The sequence below is a fragment of the Chelonia mydas genome, chromosome 5, assembly GCF_015237465.2.
Source record: "Chelonia mydas isolate rCheMyd1 chromosome 5, rCheMyd1.pri.v2, whole genome shotgun sequence".
Taxonomy (NCBI): domain Eukaryota; kingdom Metazoa; phylum Chordata; order Testudines; family Cheloniidae; genus Chelonia; species Chelonia mydas.
This window is the reverse complement of record NC_051245.2, coordinates 118,275,228-118,296,451: the sequence shown is the minus strand read 5'-3', so window position 1 is coordinate 118,296,451 and position 21,224 is coordinate 118,275,228. Positions and strand designations below refer to the sequence as shown.

Here is a 21,224-nt window from a genome sequence, read left to right as displayed (position 1 = left end):
TCTGGCTTTGGCAATTTTATTTAAACAACCTTAATGGTAATGGAAATTATGAAAAAGAGGCATTTGACTAGCTGAAGGAGATGTAGCCATCTGCGCTATTTTGACAACTATTTCCAGCTTTCTTGGCAGACAGCAACTACAGCTGACAAGTGAGATTTCTAGCTCTTGGCTGTTGGATGGGTCTTCATTAAGGGCCAAATGCTTCCCTTGTTGTGTACAAAAATAAAATATATTTCTATAGTGCAGTCCAACTGGTCAAAGTGCTACAAACATGGGTAAGAAAATCTTATTTTCCTCTAGCACAGTATAACTTTTCAATGTAGTCCTGAGAGATGATGCTCTTTGCTGTTTGCTTGTAGGGGTTTTGTTAGGAAGTATGCACATAATCATAGACTCATAGAATATCAGGGTTGGAAGGGACCTTAGGAGGTCATCTAGTCCAACCCCCTGCTCAAAGCAGGACCAATCCCCAACTAAATCATCCCAGCCAGGGCTTTGTCAAGCCTGACCTTAAAAACTTCTAAGGAAGGAGATTCCACCACCTCCCTAGGTAACGCATTCCAGTGTTCCACCACCCTCCTAGTGAAAAAGTTTTTCCTAATATCCAACCTAAACCTCCCCCACTGCAACTTGAGACCATTACTCCTTGTTCTGTCATCTGCTACCACTGAGAACAGTCTAGAGCCATCCTCTTTGGAACCCCCTTTCAGGTAGTTGAAAGCAGCTATCAAATCCCCCCTCATTCTTCTCTTCCGCAGACTAAACAATCCCAGTTCCCTCAGCCTCTCCTCGTAACTCATGTGCTCCAGTCCCCTAATCATTTTTGTTGCCCTCCTCTGGACTCTTTCCAATTTTTCCACATCCTTCTTGTAGTGTGGGGCCCAAAACTGAACACAGTACTCCAGATGAGGCCTCACCAATGTCGAATAGAGGAGAACGATCACGTCCCTCGACCTGCTGGCAATGCCCCTACATATACATCCCAAAATGCCATTGGCCTTCTTGGCAACAAGGGCACACTGTTGACTCCTATCCAGCTTCTCGTCCACTGTAACCCCTAGGTCCTTTTCTGCAGAACTGCTGCCGAGCCATTCGGTCCCTAGTCTGTAGCGGTGCATGGGATTCTTCCGTCCTAAGTGCAGGACTCTGTACTTGTCCTTGTTAAACGTCATCAGATTTCTTTTGGCCCAATCCTCTAATTTGTCTAGGTCCCTCTGTATCCTATCCCTACCCTCCAGCGTATCTACCTTTCCTCCCAGCTTAGTGTCATCTGCAAACTTGCTGAAGGTGCAATGCACACCATCCTCCAGATCATTTATGAAGATATTGAACAAAACCGGCCCCAGGACCGACCCTTGGGGCACTCCGCTTGATACCGGCTGCCAACTAGACATGGAGCCATTGATCACTACCCGTTGAGCCCGACGATCTAGCCAACTTTCTATGCACCTTATAGTCCATTCATCCAGCCCATACTTCTTTAACTTGCTGGCAAGAATACTGTGGGAGACCGTGTCAAAAGCTTTGCTAAAGTCAAGGAACGACACGTCCACCGCTTTCCCCTCATCCACAGAGCCAGTTATCTCTTCATAGAAGGCAATTAGATTAGTCAGGCATGACTTGCCCTTGGTGAATCCATGCTGACTGTTCCTGATCACTTTCCTCTCCTCTAAGTGCTTCAGAATTGATTCCTTGAGGACCTGCTCCATGATTTTTCCAGGGACTGAGGTGAGGCTGACTGGCCTGTAGTTCCTAGGATCCCCCTTCTTCCCTTTTTTAAAGATGGGCACTACATTAGCCTTTTTCCAGTCATCTGGGACTTCCCCCGATCGCCATGAGTTTTCAAAGATAATGGTCAATGGCTCTGCAATCACTCCGCCAACTCCTTTAGCACTCTCAGATGCAGCGCATCTGGCCCCATGGACTTGTGCTCGTCCAGCTTTTCTAAATAGTCCTGAACCACTTCTCTCTCCACAAAGGGCTGATCACCTCCTCCCCGTGCTGTGCTGCCCAGTGCAGTAGTTTGGGAGCTGACCTTGTTCGTGAAGACAGAGGCAAAAAAAGCATTGAGTACATTTGCTTTTTCCACATCCTCTGTCACTAGGTTGCCTCCCTCATTCAGCAAGGGGCCCACACTTTCCTTGACTTTCTTCTTGTTGCTAACATACCTGAAGAAATCCTTCTTGTTACTTTTAACATCTCTTGCAAGCTGCAACTCCAGGTGTGATTTGGCCCTCCTGATTTCACTCCTGCATCCCCGAGCAATATTTTTATACTCTTCCCTGGTCATTTGTCCAATCTTCCACTTCTTGTAAGCTTCTTTTTTGTGTTCAAGATCCGCTAGGATTTCACTGTTAAGCCAAGCTGGTTGCCTGCCATATTTACTATTCTTTCTACACATCGGGATGGTTTGTCCCTGTAAGCTCAATAAGGATTCTTTAAAATACAGCCAGCTCTCCTGGACTCCTTTCCCCCTCATGTTATTCTCCCAGGGGATCCTGCCCATCAGTTCCCTGAGGGAGTCAAAGTCTGCTTTTCTGAAGTCCAGGGTCCGTATTCTGCTGCTCTCCTTTCTTCCCTGTGTCAGGATCCTGAACTCGACCATCTCATAGTCACTGCCTCCCATGTTCCCATCCACTTTAGCTTCCCCTACTAATTCTTCCCAGTTTGTGAGCAGCAGGTCAAGAAGAGCTCTGCCCCTAGTTGGTTCCTCCAGCACTTGCACCAGGAAATTGTCACCTACCCTTTCCAAAAACTTCCTGGATTGTCTGTGCACCGCTGTATTGCTCTCCCAGCAGATATCAGGGTGATTGAAGTCTCCCATGAGAACCAGGGTTTGCGATCTAGTAACTTCCGTGAGTTGCCGGAAGAAAGCCTCGTCCACCTCATCCCCCTGGTCCGGTGGTCTATAGCAGACTCCCACCACAACATCACCCTTGTTGCTCACACTTCTAAACTTAATCCAGAGACACTCAGGTTTTTCTGCAGTTTCATACTTGAGCTCTGAGCAGTCATACTGGTCCCTTACATACAGTGCAACTCCCCCACCTTTTCTGCCCTGCTTGTCCTTCCTGAACAGTTTATATCCATCCATGACAGTACTCCAGTCATGTGAGTTATCCCACCACGTCTCTGTTATTCCAATCACATCATAATTCCTTGACTGTGCCAGGACTTCCAGTTCTCCCTGCTTGTTTCTCAGGCTTCTTGCATTTGTATACAGGCACATGAGATAACTCGCTGATAGTTCCTCTTTCTCAGTATGAGGCAGGACCCCTGCCCTCTCGCGCCCTCCGGCTCGTGCTTCCTCCCGGTATCCCACTTACCTCAGGGCTTTGGTCTCCTTCCCCCGGTGAACCTAGTTTAAAGCCCTCCTCACTAGGTTAGCCAGACTGCTTGCGAAGATGCTCTTCCCTCTCTTTGTTAGGTGGAGCCCGTCTCTGCCTAGCACTCCTCCTTCTTGGAATACCATCCCATGGTTAAAGAATCCAAAGCCTTCTCTCCAACACCACCTGCGTAGCCATTCATTGACTTCCACGATTCGACGGTCCCTACCCAGGCCTTTTCCTTCCACGGGGAGGATGGATGAGAAGACCACTTGCGTCTCAAACTCCTTTATCCTTCTTTCCAGAGCCACATAGTCCGCAGTGATCCACTCAAGGTCATTCTTGGCGGTATAATTGGTGTCAACGTGGAGAAGCAGGAAGGGGTAGCGATCCGAGGGCTTGATGAGTCTCGGCAGTCTCTCTGTCACATTGTGAATCCTAGCTCCTGGCAAGCAGCAGACTTCTCGGTTTTCCCGGTGGGGGCGGCAGATAGATGACTCAGTCCCCCTGAGGAGAGAGTCCCCGACCACCACTAATGAAGTTAGCTGTGCTTGTTTGGCAGTCGCACTGTTTTAAAAGTAAACAAAAATGAAGCCATTGAATATTTCTGCGTAATAAAATAAGAACTATTTCTATTTAAAAACAAAATTATTGTAAGTCATCAGTACGGTATCATGGAAGCATTGGGGTCTCTCTATGCTTAAGATTGTGACGGTTACAAACCTGGTAAGTTCTGTTGAATCACGCTTAACTAATTTGCCTGAAACTTCAGCGAGAGGGGAAGAGTGATTATGGTACCATAGATTAAGAAAAGACTTGGATATGATGCAGGGTTTACGTTACACATTTGTGTGCTGAGACTGGTACAAGCACCACCTACCTACTCCACCAGGTCCTTTCTACTTTAACAAATAACTCATAATTCTCCACCAGTGCAGCTGCACCAAAAAGTGTGGAACTGCTGGTATAGAGAGCATTCAGGCATCTTTACCATTGTCATCTAACCCTAAGGGTTTAAGATGTCTGCAATCACAAGAAGACTTAACGCTGCGGGCAGTAAAAGATTAAAAATATCAGATTTCTAGCATCTGGCACAGAGACCTTTATTTGAAAAGAATGGTGAGAATTAGATAGTTGCACATATGAAGTGTAAGAGGTAAGGTGTTCCTGTCTGGAGAAATAGGGATCCAGATTTTCCAGCAGTGGTAGCATGAGTGAAAGTGGTAGTACAGACAGGGCTCAAGTGTCTGAAGATAAAATGTCCTGATAGTGAAGAAGCTGAAACCCTGGGCTGCTTCTTTGTTATAGCAAGTGGAGGCTGCAATGATAGAGAATTCAGATAAAGCAAGCAACAGTGGTGGATAATTATCAATATGTATGTTTAGCGATTTTAGCCCTTATTTTAGGATTTGGATATTGCAGTTTTTTTAAATAATTACTAAAAAACACTGCTGTATTTAAAATCATTTGAATGTTAAACATTTTTGTAGATATCTCATGTTAAAAAACTTCTGATGCATTTTGGAATAAGTTTGATTTGAAAAAGCTTTTTTCCCCATAAGGCATAATAGATTTTCTGAGCGTTTGCTTAAAATCTGCAGTCAACTAGATAGCAGAGGATTTTGTACATATGCTAGAATTCCTGATCTTCCTATTTTAGCTGTATTCTATTCTTACGTGTCTGTTTGGTATCGGTGTCCAACATACAGGTCCCATCTGGCAGAATAAAAGCCCTTTGTCATTGCTTCTTCAGTAATAAATGATAATGGAAACCAGGACTGTGAATGAATGATTAATACCCATATTCCCAAAACTTGTCAGTATAATGCACCAGTGCATGTATTACAAGCATAAAATGTGATGTGATTAATGCTTTGCATTGTTTGTATAAGGGACGCTTTGTGACTACAGATAAGAGGGGTAGTAGGCTGCCAAAATAATTTATCAGAGCTTAGGTGTCTGCTTCAGTTGTTAATGTGGTCATTCCTACAGTATTGCACTATACCCACTAATATCCATGTTATTTTAGGAAATGTATCTAATTCAATTTATCATTTCTTCCTTTGGGACTTAAGTAGTCAAAAAATGAACATACCATGATCATGTTACTTATTTACATTATGTGTAGATGACCCCCTTTGTTTTCAGTTTAAACTGAGTTTTACTGAAAAAATCGTGGGTTTTACAAAAAGTATTCATTTTTTCCCGAATTTTCACCCTACTTTTGTATCATTCAAATATATAAAAATAACTTGTTTTATTAAGGAAATACAATATGTTGCATGAGATATATGTATTACTATAATACACTAGTCTGTGTGTATATGCAAAGCTGCCTGTTGAAGTGAGGCTGTGTATTCGTATAGAAGATACACACAATAAACAGGCACGCGCACAAGTTCTGAAGTGCATGCACTTCAGAACGTACTGATGAATTTCACGTCCATCACATACATATTTCAAGCTGTTAACAGATAATTTAAAGATCTGACACTCTAAAATGGAAAGAATACAAAAATCTGTATCAGAATACATTTCACAACACAAGGAGGTATTTCAACGTTTTAAAAAAACAAAAACAGGAGAAAAGGATGAAGTTGAGTGTATGCAGTGCAAATGGTGTGGCCCAATTATTAAATGTAAATATTTATAGGCTAATAGTTCTAAGTCTACAACAGTAAGCTGTTGGTTCAAATGAAAAGTTTTATTTGGGGATTAGAGATATATTGTTAAACTCAGAGGTAGCATTTGTTTTGAGTTCTGTTTTAGTTCTGTATCATACCACATTGAATTCCATTCATCAAAGCATTACTCTACTGAATACTTTTTTCTTCTGTCCACCAAAATAAAGCCTAATATTTACCCAGAAAAATATTAATATTAACTGATTTTCACCAGTTTTTTTTTTTGTTGTAGTTGTAGTAATAAACACTGATAAATTCCTGGGGTAAATGAAATAAAATAAAAACTGAAAACGAAGGACCCTATGTGTAGAATGCATTTCTCAGAAGTAGGGGACTAAAATGTAGTTGTGTGTGTAAACAGATTCTTTTGTTTGCTTAACATTTCATTTTGAAAGGGAGGAGTGGTTGTGTGTGTATGTACACAACACCAACCTATGTGCTGCTCAGGGTAATTGAGTGATTTTAAAACTCACTTAAAATGAAAGCAGTTAAGAAAGCAATCTTTGTTGTATTTAGGGCTCCACGTGTTTCCTGATTCCCAGTTTGTGGCCTTCATCTTTGCAAAGAGAAGCTTTGCGGGTGGGGATTTGAGCACTTGGGAAAGCCTGTTTGTGATTGTAGAATAAGCGCATTTGCTAGATAGTTCTTCTAAACTCGTTTTGTTGTATATTGTTTCAGGCTGTATCAGTTTGTTCAATTAATGTTTCCCCCTGAAAACTTCTAGAATACAGTTACATTTTGTAAGTAAAAGATGGGTGGCATATTGAAAACTAAAAATTTGGGAAGTGTGTAAAATGAATTCAATTGAATAGCAGAGCAGGTGACTGTACTCTGTCATCTTGATTTTATTTCTTAATTCTTTGTTCCCTGAAGTCTTCCCAAAATGTGACTTCAAGTGGTCATATGTGAGGGCAATGTTTGAGATCCTGTCCTTGAAGCCTACTTTTGAACATATCCAGATTGTTCCCATAAGTGTTTAATCAGAATCTTAAGGGCTGTCTATGCGAACATTTGTTTGTGGCAAGGTGGGGTGTGACTCTACCCCACACTAGCCTGCTGTAGACTAACTGACCTTGTGAGCCCTGCTGATGCATTTAAACAGTTTGTTAATGTGCTTTGATCTAGTCCTGTTTCAAAGAGGACATTAACGGAGTCCAGAAGAACACTTAGTCTGCAGTAAGCTAGTGCAGGGTAGATTTACACCGCAGCTTGCCATAAACTAAAGGTTCACGTAGACATGTCATTAGACGTTAGAAATTAAAAAGATCCAATAAAATATCTAGTCCATCTATTTGCCTTCACATTTGTTTTGTGAGGTTTTCTAATCTTGTATGTTTCATGACTGGGCATTCATTGCTTTCCTTGGGGACAGCGTTCTATGGTTTAATACTGTACTTTGCTGCCAGGAATTTTCACGTGTTCATCTTAAATCTTAACCTTTTAATTTTATTTGGTTATTTATAGTTATATCCCCTTTTGTTAACATACGTTCCTTTCCTTCCTAAGTGATTACAACCTTCACAAATAAGTGAACAATTACCACATTTCTTATTTCTCCTTTCTCAAATAGCTGTCTGAGGCTGTACATATTAACATCCTCATAGTAGCCTGTAACCTTCAATTTATCAGAATATGTGAGGGCATTGATGGGGACATCTGTCACATGTGCTTATGGAGAATAGGAAAGCATTTTGACACAGTCAGAGGAAGGAGCCAGCTCCCGGCAAATCTTGTTGATACCTGGTATCACATAGGATTCAAAATCCCCTGTCCACAGCCTCACTCTTTGCAAAAGCACTCAAGTTAGCGTGGCTCAGTCTTCTCTTCTTAACCTTATGCCCCCTCCCCTCCAGTTGAATTCTTAAACACAGAGGAGAAACTTTTGACCTGGTACAGTGTCTGAAGTTAGCTGGACAATGCTCTACCAATCTGCTTTTTGCTGCCGTATCTTGCCAGCAGAGTAGCCTTTGTCCCAACCTAATTAAGGAGGAGACATCAAAGCTGATGGAGAAAAAATTATTTAAAATAAATTTTAAATTTTAAAGGTAACTAAAGAAACTCCAACTAGAGATTTAACCCAAATGTAAGTGTATTGAATGGGGGTTGGTGTGGGAGGGTACAATCCATTCACTATTTACTTTGTTTCACTATGCTAGCATTTTATCTCTTTTGATATTTAGTGTTCACATCTTCAGATTTTTATTGCAGACAAAGGAGTGAAAATTCTGATTGTATCTTCTAACCTTGTAAATAATTTTTTTCAGACATCAACTTTGGTTGTTGAACCTGAGTTCTATAATCCTAGAATACCAGGGTTGGAAGGGACCTCAGGAGGACATCTAGTCCAACCCCGTGCTCAAAGCAGGACCAATCCCCAATTTTTGCCCCAGATCCCAAATGGCCCCCTCAAGGATTGAACTCACAACCCTGGGTTTAGCAGGCCAATGCTCAAACCACTGAGCTATCCCTCCCCCCAGTGAATTTCCCATCCTGACTCAGGAAACGTATTAGGTTCCTAATCTCCATGTCTACTTAGTGAATGTAGTTTTACGTGTATTTTAATGGCTTTTTTTTTTTTGCAAGTATACTTGCATGTAGAAACTTCACTTAATTGTGCTATATTTCCCACATATTAGCAATCTGCAGTTACCTAAATAGCAATATATTACAAAAACACATTCTGTATAAATCAGACAGCTGCAGGAACAAACATTAGACTTGCATTTAATTTATACCATTTTTCAGCTTTTTCCACCCCACACTCCTAAAATGCATAGAACTAGTCATGTGAAAACTAAATTGCCATATGAGGTATATTTTTAAGCCTCATCTAAACAATAAAGCTCGTGTGACAACATGAGAGCAAAGAATGTCCAAATATGGCTGACAGTTAAGTACCCTGAGAATTAAGTGCTCTTAAATTCACTGGAGTTTATAAATCTGCATTAACCAAATATCTGAAAACAGAAATAAAGGAAAGAGAAAGTGATTCAACTCATTTTCCAGTACCATTCTCTACAGATGTTGTGTTATAAACATCCTCAATATCTTGGATGCTGGAGGCATCTGTTGAATCTTGATCGCTAGCTATAATCCCTACTGAAGAAAGGCTAGAAATGAAGGAGTTCATCCTTTTTGCATAAATATCCCTAATGTTAAAATAAGGTAGCTCATTACATTTCTCTTTGTGATCACTGTTGGACTGGTCTACGTCAATATCCTTTTGCTTTTGATAGTATTTAGAAAACTTGTTGAAAATTATAGTGACTGGAAGAGCCACCACTAATATTCCACAGAGAACACAAAATACAGTAAAACTTTTGGAAGAGTGTTATTCTGAAATTTCAGTGATAGGAAATGTGTCTCTATACTGACAATCTTTCTATTTGCTAAATATGTTGGAACAGATTTTAATTATATGTGTCTGAATTCTAGGCACCCCAGGAATAATCTCTTCACCATATGCTGGGGCTGCTGGATTTGCCCCAGCCATTGGTTTTCATCAAGCGGCAGGTAAGTCTTTATTTTTTGAATAAATTTTAAATTTGAAGACTACCTTAAATTGTTGAAATCCATATAGTTAAACAGAATGATAATGTAGCAATATCAAGATCTATAAGTATTCATAAAAAGCAGTCAGTCTACCTGTATTTGCATAGCGTATACCCAAAGTATTACTATTTAAATAAACGGTAGGAATTACATGTACTGTTGGTTGTTATGATTAAGGCTATGATTTTTTTCACGGAGGGCGCGGAAGTTACAGATTCTGTGACTTCCACAACCTCCGTGAATTCAGCCCTGTCGGCCGGGAGCTGCGGGGTCCCGTCTACACCCCCCCCCCTCGCCCCCGAGTTTCCGGGCGGTGGGGCCGTAGCTCCCAGCGGACGCAGGCACCGGGGCACCCAGAGCTGCCCGAGGCTACGGCTCCCAGCCGCCTTGGGCAATGAGGGCTCCCCCACAGTTCCATGCCAGGGGACCCTGGAGCTCCGAGCCCTCACAGGCGGTGGGGGGCCCCAAAGCTGGGAGCAGCCCCCAGAGCTGCCCAACTTCTGCAGGCAGTGTGGGGACCCTGAAGCTGGGCTCCCCATTTTGTGGGATGTTTCACAACCCCGGGTTTAGCAGGCCTATGCTCAAACCACTGAGCTATCCCTCCCACCCTTACTACTTTATTACTCAAGATCTCCTTGCAATGTCACTGTTGTTTTATTTTGAGGTAGTGGGTTTGTATTTTGGAGTGACCATCATGAGAAGTGCAAGACCCCAAAACCTATAATTAAAAAGCAAGCTCCAGTAGCGCTCATTCAACTCCCAAAATAGCCCACCTGCCCATGGATGTCCCCCTCACCTCCAACCCAGATATCTCTGTGTCTGTTTTTGCCAGACATAATTGTATGACAGAAGGGACTGAGCCAAGAATGTGTGGATGGATTTTTGTTGGGCTTGGAGCTTTTGTCACAGGAAAAGAGCTGGAAACCACTGGTCTATATCGTAGATAATCTTTTGGGAGAACCAACTAAAATATGCTTTTGGAGCCTTTTATTATTGGGTGTTGAATTTATTTTTAAATAAATCAATTGTCACATAATTTGAAATTTTTTTTTGTCTTCTGAAATAGTTTTCCCACTTCCTTTGCTCCATAAATTGAGTATCATTTTTCAGGTCTTTCAGTCCCATCTCTTCCTGGAGCACTTGGTCCTCTCGCAATCACCACCTCTGCAGTGACTGGACGGATGGCTATCCCTGGAGTTGCTGGTGTTCCAGGAAATTCTGTTTTGCTTGTCAGCAACCTCAATCCTGATGTAAGCTTGAATAGGTGGAATCAAACAATGCAAGTGGTTGGTAGTTTGATATTGGTATAGAATATTTGTTAAAATATTTGTCCTAAAATCTAAATTGGAAATCAGACAAAGGAGGATAACAAATATTTTTTTACTTTGTTCATGTCAGAAATGGCACCGCAGGCACATCACTTGCTTTAAGGAATTTGAAATATTGGCAAAGGTTAGAACCATACGCTAGCTTCATAGAATCTCAGAAGAACATGGACATCCTTATTAGAAACAAATATAACATGGGGGTATAACAATGGACATACTAATTGGAAGAAGCAGTCTATTGAGAGTCTGCGGCTCTTGCAGTCAGTAGACCTTTAAAGTGAGGAGAATACACATCTATACGTGATCAAATACACTGAAACACAAAGCAAAACATTTTAAAAGGCAGGCAGCTGTTGAATAACTGTGGACTGTAGTTCACAAAAGCTTATGCTCGAATAAATTTGATAGTCTCTAAGGTGCCACAAGTACTCCTTTTCTTTTTGTAAAACAGGTATGGTCCCTTTAGGGAATGAGGATCCTCCTTGTGCCAATCTCACCCTTACAGAGGGCAGAGTATTCTGCACAAAGAAGAGATGGGTGGGAGCAGGTAGTTAAGGATGAGATAGAAGGGTGAGTGCACCATGAGTGCCCTCCTAAACTCTTATGGGTTCTTTTCAAGCTTTGCCATCTTTCCTGGAAAAAAATCATAGGTGGTTTAGAGTCCAAAAGTAACATACAGGCTTGTGAGTGTCCTTTGACATACTGACATTTCCAGAAACCACTTTTTTTAAACGAATTGATAAATGGGAACATGTAGATTTGTTGTGTATTTTTAAATATACCTACCTTATGATTATTGTTTAGTTTTATAAATTTGCAGTAAAATTATCTGACCAAAATATTATATAGCTATAGTATTTCAGTATTTGTTTTATCTGAAGGTGGCATAGGCAGAGTTTCTCATTAACTTATCCCCAGTTCTTTGGAAACTTAGCATAAATATAAAAAGTGTAAAATATGTATTAAAAAGATGAGTCAATCTTATTTACAAGTTTCTTCGTTGAGTCTTAGTTTTTATATACAGTACACTTGTCTGTTCATAGACTAATTGTATCATAGAAATGTAAAATAGCTGCTTGCTATTTCATACAGTTCTTTCAGGTTCACCTAACTTGTATCTCCAGAATTCTCTGATAGATGTCACTGAAATAGAAGCACTCTTCTTCACATTACCAATATTTAAAAATCTTTATTGGCAAAATTCTGATTGTACACATGCCTTTTAAGTACCTAAAATGACACACTGCTGCAAATGTGACAAAGCAAAGAAAAACCAGTATATATTCTCGTCATAATATCCAGCTAGTTACTTTGTCTTAGTGCAAAGCATTGGGGGAAACAGACTGTGAGCAATGTTGCAGTAGTTAAAAATTCAAACTGAGGTGTGTTTTTTTTATTTTGTGCTGTAGTGTATCGAGAATAAATTTATACACAAGCCTTTGTGGGCTGGCCAAGGCTTGGCTGGCTACAAATACTGGCTTCAAAGTGGATAATCTTATTCTTGGAAAAAATCAGTCTGTTTAAACATGGCCAAACAAAATTCCCCCTACCAGAATTTCCACAGAGGAGCTTGCAGAGTTCTTTGGGTAGGGAAGGGGCAAGGTTATGAAAATGAGCTTTCTTTTCTCACACATTTAAACTTTCTGCATGGTTTAGTCCTACACTAATTCTCCTTGCATGTGGAAACCACAGAAGTTACTACATCCATTGTACACAACCCCACTGATTGGGAACAGGAAAGAAAGGAGATAGAAAGATAACCTAAGACATAACATTTTAAAACAAATGTTGGGTTGTACCCTGATTACTGTAGTAGAAGGCTGGGAGTGCCTCCTGCTGTTGACAACCAAAGATGATGATAGGTTTCAGAGTAACAGCTGTGTTAGTCTGTATTCGCAAAAAGAAAAGGAGTATTTGTGGCACCTTAGAGACTAACCAATTTATTTGAGCATAAGCTTTCGTGAGCTACAGCTCACTTCATCGGATGCATACTGTGGAAAGTGTGGAAGATCTTTTTATATACAGAAAGCATGAAAAAATACCTCCTCCCACCCCACTCTCCTGCTGGTAATAGCTTATCTAAAGTGATCACTCTCCTTACAATGTGTATGATAATCAAGTTGGGCCATTTCCAGCACAAATCCAGGTTTGGGCCACTTCAAATCAAGTTGGGCCATTTCAAATCAAGTTTGAAATGGGTTTGGGCCATTTCAAATCAAGTTGGGCCATTTCCCCTCTAAATCCAGGTTTGTGCTGGAAATGGCCCAACTTGATTATCATACACATTGTAAGGAGAGTGATCACTTTAGATAAGCTATTACCAGCAGGAGAGTGGGGTGGGAGGAGGTATTTTTTCATGCTTTCTGTGTATAAAAAGATCTTCTACACTTTCCACAGTATGCATCCGATGAAGTGAGCTGTAGCTCACGAAAGCTTATGCTCAAATAGATTGGTTAGTCTCTAAGGTGCCACAAGTACTCCTTTTCTTTTTAAAGATGATGATGACTCTCATTCCTAAGAGAGCATATACTGCTAAACTATATGCACCTGTGAAACATCGATCAAAGCTATTCATAGCATTGCTGTTTTGTTTACTATTCATTGCAATTCTAAAAAGGCAATGCAAAGAACTTTGAATGCATTCTACAGTGTAAGCTAACCAGATAATTCCAAACCTTTTGAAAAGGTAATCTAAAACTCAGAACCCTGGACATGTGCTACGTGGAGAGTACCCCTGTTGGTGACTTTGTTATAAGGGTACCATTTGTGCTTCAGTAGTTACTATGTTTGGGACAAATTCTTCTCCTAGCTGCATGCATACGATACAACTTCATCCCCTTCCTGCATGTAGCCCCTAGCTATGCTGTTGACCCTGCAGCAGGAGCTCCAGCAACAGAAGCAACTCCTGCATGATGCCTGAATTTAGGATGCTCACCTTGCCCTCTCCCACTAAATGTGTATTTATTTTTTACTCACAAATGGCAAGCTGGTGTAGCTGAACTTGGAGCTGGCTTCCAGATATTTTTAAGGAAAAGGACTTCATTTCCTAAGGCGGTCTGTTATTACTGTTCATTGTTTCTAAAACTGACATATTTGGAATATTAAATGTGTTTTCTGGTTTAAAAAGAGGTTTATTCTTTTAAAAATTAGAGGAACCATTGTTCAAGTGCTTGCTCATGTCAATTCCAATTTGGTGTGTGCATGCTGTGTACACAGTAGCCGGAAGGTTTTTCCCCTACCCGTTGGTTCAGCTTAGGCGCCCCCTGGAGTCGTGCCTCCATGGCGCCGTATATAGGACCCTGCTGACCTGCTGCCACTTCAGTTCCTTCTTACCTCCTGTGCCGGTTAGCCAGAATGCTTGTTCAGTTAGATCAGTAATTAGCAGTTGTACTTAGTTTAGTCATTATATAGTTAGAATTATGGTAGGGAATTGTTCTAGGGTACCCCCCATTTTTCCCCTCCCTCCCAACCCCCCAATACTGGGGCATGCCTCAGTCCCCGGAGTTTAAACACTGCACAGCTTGTAATAAGCCTATGCCCAGGATCGACCCTCATACTTCCTGCTTGAAGTGTTTGGGGGAATTGCACCAGAAGGATCGTTGCAAGATCAGTAGGTGATTCCGTCCCAGGACTCAAAAAGAGAAGTGCCAACGGTTGACGAGCCTTCTGAGGGAGGCCGTCCTCCGTCCTCACTCGGAGCCGGGTTCGGCTAAACCAACACCTAGCGCCTCAGCATTGGTTCACAGTGCTCTGGCGTCGATGCGGGAAACTTTGGCACCAAAAAAGGACTCTGATAGAGATGCTCGGCACCAGCAGAGCTCCCTGCACAGGGACTCCGCACAGAGCAGCGGGCGGCACTGTTCCCAGTCCCTGGTGTCCCTCAAGAAGCCAGATGGGGCACTCACCCATACCGAGACCAGGGCAGAAGGACTCAGGTGCAGTGAGATCCACGTTGGGCCACATAAGCCTGGCATTGCCTAGCCTGTCACCGTTGACTCTTGCTCCGAGTTGCTCCAGCACTCATTAAAATCATACCAGATACCACGAAAATGCCGCCTCCCTGCCCCCAATGGTGAAAAGGACAGAGAGGAAGTATTTTGTTTCCCCTCTAAAGCGTTGGAACACTTTTATTCACACCCACCACCAGACTCCTTAGTGATGGCGGCGGCAAATGAACAGGAACGTCAAGGGCATCAAGGTCCATCACCTAAAGCCCGAGATGCGAAGAAGCTGGATCTTTTCAGGAGGAAAGTGTATTCTACCAGGGGGCTTCAGCTTCGGATTTCCAACCACCAGGTGATCTTTAGCAGATATAGCTTCAGTTTCTGTAGGGCTATGTCAAAATTCACGGAGCTTCTGCCAGAAGAGTTGAGGGCAGAGTTTTCCGCCTTTATCCCTCCTATGCACTCGACAGTACCTTTTATCTTGGACTACCTTCTGCACCCGAAGCAGCAGGGCCTTTCTATGTCGTCAATACATGCTCACTTGGTTGCCATTTCTGGCTTTCACCCAGACGTGGCGGGCCAGTCGGTCTTCACCAACCCAATAGTTGGATGCTTTCTTAAAGGACTTGACAGGCTATAGCCTCAAGCACGGCAGCCGATACAAGCCTGGCACCTTAACCTGGTTCTTTCCAAATTAATGCCCCCCCCTTGAACCACTCACGACATGCTCTTTGCTTGCTCTCTCTCTCTCATGTAAGGTAGCATTCCTAGTGGCAATAATAATCTGCCAAGAGGGTATCTAAGTTGAAGGCCCTAATGTCTGAGCCGTAAGGACAAGGTTCAGCTTCGGCTGCGCCCAGCCTTCCTCCCGAAGGTCATCTCCCAGTTTCATGTTAATCAGGATATTTTTCTCCCAGTTTTTTATCCCAAGCCGCACGCAAACAGCTTGGCACAAAAACTCTACTCTTTGGATGTCTGCCAGGCATTAGCCTGCTGTATCAAATGGATGAAGCTGCTTCGAAAATCCACTCAACTGTTCATCGCAGTAGCAGACAGAATGAAAGGGCTTCCAGTTCTTCTCAAAGGATTTCATCATAGATTACATCATGAATCCGGGTGTGCTACGATCTGGTGAAAGTACCTGCCCCCATGCTGACTGCGCCCTTCATGAGGGCACAGGCATCTTCAGCGGCATTCCTGGCCCAGGTTCCAACCCAGGAAATTTGCAGGGCTGCGACATGGTCCTCAATCCACACCCTTACCTCACATTTCCTCAGCAGACTAGAGATGATGCAGCCTTCGGCAGAGCAGTGCTTCAATCAGTGAATTCAAGAGCTCCGACCCCGCCTTCGAGTTCCTGCTTGAGAGTCACCTAATTGAAATCGATATGAGCAAGCACTTGAAGAAAAAACAGTTACCCCCAATGTTGTACATGAGCCTTATTTTTATGATCAGGCACCATTTATAAATTGACACTAATCATTTTATAAGTCTAATAGTGGGCATGTAACTTACTGGATATTTGGTCCTGCATGGACTTCGTATACTCTTCGTCTAAATACCTCACTAGAACAGGCATCACTTTTTTGAGGATAGCATTAGGCTGAGATGGGGAATGGTTGAGAGAAAGCAAATCTGAACCCCAAATGGCCATTTGTAATTTTACAGTTATTATTTTTCTGGTCTGTAGGAAATAATGCCCATAATTATGTCCCTTATGCTTTATGTTCCTCTATCAAGGGGTAGCCGTGTTAGTCTGTATCCACAAAAACAATGAGGAGTCCGGTGGCACCTTAAAGACTAACAGATTTATTTGGGCATAAGCTTTCATGGGTAAAAAACCTACTGCCCAAATAAATCTGTTAGTCTTTAAGGTGCTACCAGACTCCTTGTTTTCATGTTCTCCAGATTCTGATTCAACAAACCACCCCTGTTCATAAAACACTGAAGCATGTGCTTTACATTAAAGCATAAGCTTGAGTGCTTTAGTGAATGAGAACTTGTTTGAAAACAAGAATTGGTTCATGCAGATTTTCATTTAGCAGCTACTTACACTGAGTTTAAAGTAATTGCATACTCTATAGCAGGGATTCTCAAACTTCACTGCACCGTGACCTCCTTCTGACAACAAAAATTACTATAAGACCCCAGAAAGAGGGGACCGAAGCCTGAACCTGCCCAAGCTGGATGCCCCGAGCCAGGGGGCCAAAGCTGAACCCCAAGGTCTTCCGCCAAGGGAAAGGGCCTATAATCTGAGCCCTGCTTCCCAGAGCTGAAGCCGAAGCGTGAATCCTGCCATGCAGGGCTGAAGCCCTTGAGCTTTGGTCCCAGGCGGTGGGGCTTGGGCTTTGGCCCCGGGCCTTAGCAAGTCTCACACCAGCCCTGGCAACCCCATTAACCACGTTGGGGTCATGACCTACAGTTTGAGAACCACTGCTCTATAGTAGGCAAGTTCTTACTGTTGCAAAAGATGAAGAATGGAGCATATAGGGTTCTGAACTATTGCAAATTTTATAACTGCCTATTGAAAACATTTTGCGTGTTAAAACAGACATTATGCTGCATCCATTGGTGCAAGCGGATGAAATTATTGGGGAAAATATGAAAAGAATTAGTCTTAAAAAAAACCAAAAAACCAAAGCATGATGTTTTTACTAGTTTGCAGTAGTACTTAGTAACCAAAATAGTTGGCTATAATTACTTCTGGCATGGATTCCTTTTATATATTCAAATGGTGTTAAAATTTGTTTTGTCTTGTCATTTATACAGGCTATCACACCTCATGGGCTCTTTATCCTATTTGGTAAGGTTTTTATTGCCTCTACTGTTACAGAACATTATTTGAAATGTACTGTGAGAAATCACAGAATCAGCATTATTGTTCATCTGATAAACTGATTGAATTAAAATTTCATTTTTATTCCTTATCCAGAAAAACATAGTTACCCCATCCTGTCAAATCACTTACATACAAGGCAGGCTTGCATGTTTTCAATCCCAAGGAAACCCCAAGAGAACATGCTGGGTTTAATATGACAATAACTGTGATCAGTAGTCACGGGAGAACAAGAGGGGGAAAAAAATTTCAAAGCAGGAAAAAATACAAAATGGTGGATTGGCCTAGGAGGACCAACCTAGATATGATGCCTTAGTAGATTGAGTATGTGCTCCCTTTCATGTTTGCCTCCCCGTCCTTTGTGTCACCAGAGCTGGGTGGGGAGACAACGCCAGAGGAAATAAAGTGAGGGCTTCATACGTGCACAGATTCTTTGTTCATGTTTTGTTGGTATTTTGAATGATAAGATCCTGTCTTTTATATTGTTAAATTTAGCCGTTAAAAATAACTGTCTATGGTGGTAGTGTAACCCACATATCTCCTGGTTGTGGAGTTCTGTCCCCTCTAGTGGCACCAAAACCACTTAGAGATTAATGAGCCTGCTACAGCTTTAGCTAAGGGTCATGTGTCTTTTAGCTCATTCAGTAGAGGCTCATGCATTTAGCTCCAGAAGTCCCAGGTTCGATCCTGCCTGCGGACGATCCGGGGTCTGTCGGTGTTACATTAGCACTGAAAGAGATGCCACATTTATTCACAATTCCTCGCTTCTTCAGAAAAATGCAGACAGAGACATAACCTTGAAAGCTCTTCATACAAAGATCCTTGCCCAACTATTTTAAATTGATTGATTATTCTCCATTTTTGCTGATGAACTTCAGTGATATCAACTTGATACTTGAGTGTTTTGCACTATAGATAACCAGATGCTCCAGACAAGTTAATACATTGAAAGCACCTCCTTTGCATTTCCACAGGTGTCTATGGTGATGTACATCGAGTGAAGATCATGTTTAACAAAAAAGAAAATGCTTTGGTTCAGATGGCAGATGCAACCCAGGCTCAACTAGGTACTAATAAACAGATTTTCATTGGCGTGTTTGTTGTACTGATATCTGCAGTTTCCATGACAGCAGTTAATTTTGTTAACAGCTGATTTGGAGTTTCAGAAGAGCTCTAGGTGTCTGCCACTCCACAATTTGCTATTCAGAATTACTGTTCAGTTACTGGCTTAGACATACTAAATGGCTACAGATCATAACTTTTTTCAATAAAATGTTCTGTTACTTCAGGCACTTCTGACATAACTTAAACAAACCAAAACAGTAGTAAAACCCACTAGCAAAATCCAGCCTCCCATCAGTACAAAAATGAGTTTAAAACTCATTTGTTTGCTCAGGATTTTGCCAAAGTGATGAGAATGCAGAGTTATCTACAGTATAGCTTAATAATGGGATGAGTACATTTGAATTTCTGTTGACAATATTAAGTTGTAGACATTAGTAATTTTAGTGCATGCACTGTCACAATGACTGGCACAGGAATATCAAAATACCTGATTTAACATGTTACTAAACTGTTTGTTCTAAAGTAATAAGAAGTGAGTCTCTGCTGTAATACTCGGAGGAAAAGCTACTTTCGTGTGATACTAGGAATATTGTGCCAAAATAAGTTAAAGATTTTGAAAGTATTTTTTCTTTATTTTAAATATTCAAATGTTCAATCAAAAATAACTGAAAAATTGGATTAGAAGATTTTTTGTATTATCATTAAATTAAGATTAGAGGTTGTATTGCATCCATTATGGTTATCTTTAGAATTTTTTGCTTTATTTAATGTTAGTAGTTGCTATTAAACTTGAGAAGCTGATGTCCAGCTGTAAATGGCACCATGGGATAAGCTTGAAATTTTAGTCATTCAAACAGTGTGGGGATTTTTTCTTAGTCTGTTTTCCTATTCAGATATTACTATCAACATTTATGTTCTAGCCATGAGCCACTTAAATGGGCAGAGACTTTATGGAAAGGTGCTCCGTGCAACTCTTTCAAAGCATCAGACTGTTCAGCTTCCTCGTGAGGGACAAGAGGACCAAGGTCTGACTAAGGACTATAGCAATAGCCCTTTACATCGCTTTAAAAAGCCTGGATCTAAGAACTTCCTAAATATCTTCCCTCCATCTGCTACTCTGCATCTCTCCAACATTCCGTAAGTATCCAAACATGCACAGCTCAGCTGGGAAAGAAACTTGTCTGTTAAAAAATGAGATTTTTTTTAAACATCTGTAGCTTGGCACAGGTCTGAATATTTTCCCTTTGCCTTTTTCTGTTTGCTAAGATTTAGTGATTCTTTGCCGCATGTTCAAAAATCATAAGAATGGATTGCAGTGTCTGTATTGCTTTTTAACCAAAGAATTTTCAGTGCATTCATTTCCAAATATAGCTTTAACAGTGACCAAGTCCTGTGACAGTTAGTTCTGTTACTCCTGAAAGGGACAAATTCAGTTTTAAGAAGATCGAGTCCTTATATACACTCAGCAATAGCTATGTGTTTTCTCTGTTAATTTTTGCACACGGTATCCAACATTGTAGATCTGTGCTGAAGGCAAAGTTCTCGAACACCCTGTTACTAGACTTTGCTAAATAGAATACTACAGTCATATTGTACAATGAACATTATTTCTGTGTATAATGACTGCATGTAGGAATAGTGTAATACACATAATTTTTTTTAAGCCACTGTTTCGTTTCTTCTCTCTCTCTCTACCATTTTAAAGGGAATTTGACAGAATTTAGATTTAACATTAGGAGATGGAATCCAAACTACCTTATTATCTTTCTGGAGAATTAGCAACCTCTAATATTGTAGCGTTGTGTTAGAACATCAGACCAGAAAGTGAGCAAGAAAAAGAAAAACTGAGCTAGTTAATTTTACTGTCCAAGATGAAATGGCAAAAATAAAATGCCATCATTCTCAGACAAGTTTCCTTAACACTGCAGCTATGGTTGTACATAACAATACCTTAAAGGAACATTGTTTGTTTCAAAAAGGTGGGTGGGAGAAGCCTTACCAAAACTATATTCACAGGACCACATTTTAAATAAAACAACGTACTTTGAAAAGTAAAAATGTCCAAATCAGCTTAAGTATAATTCTAAAATAGATTTTTCTTGGATTAGAAATTAGTTCTGAATGAATTCCGTGCAGTAATGAGTAGGGAAAGCCAGAGTGTTGTCTTGGGAATTTGTAGAATACTGAAATGTTAAGTCACAATATAAAAGTCTAGACGCATGGGGACAGAGTTGTACTGACTTAAGTTGATCAAAGTAAAATTTGGACCTCAGACTTTACATAGGAAGCCTGAAATTAAAGTTCAAAAGAACAGAGAGTATAAAATCTATAACAGGATTATAATTAATTTGAGCATTTTTTTTGTTTTAGACCTTCAGTTACTGTTGATGACCTGAAGAACCTTTTTGCAGATACTGGATGTACTGTGAAAGCCTTCAAATTCTTCCAGTAAGTTCTCAGAACAGATTAGAGCATGTAATAATTGTATT

At 41.1% G+C, this 21,224-nt stretch overlaps 1 protein-coding gene across 3 annotated transcripts in view; it reads left to right on the top strand.

The window, feature by feature from the left end:
• PTBP3 (polypyrimidine tract binding protein 3) overlaps window positions 1-21,224 on the top strand; it is a 125,466-nt gene that overhangs the window by 97,559 nt on the left and 6,683 nt on the right. For all 3 annotated transcript variants that reach the window (XM_037902137.2, XM_037902138.2, XM_037902139.2), the window contains 6 exons: window positions 9,446-9,523; window positions 10,673-10,812; window positions 17,604-17,637; window positions 18,645-18,737; window positions 19,656-19,872; window positions 21,106-21,183. In XM_037902137.2, coding sequence (XP_037758065.2) covers window positions 9,446-9,523; window positions 10,673-10,812; window positions 17,604-17,637; window positions 18,645-18,737; window positions 19,656-19,872; window positions 21,106-21,183 — 640 coding nt within the window. The remainder of the gene's footprint in view (window positions 1-9,445; window positions 9,524-10,672; window positions 10,813-17,603; window positions 17,638-18,644; window positions 18,738-19,655; window positions 19,873-21,105; window positions 21,184-21,224) is intronic.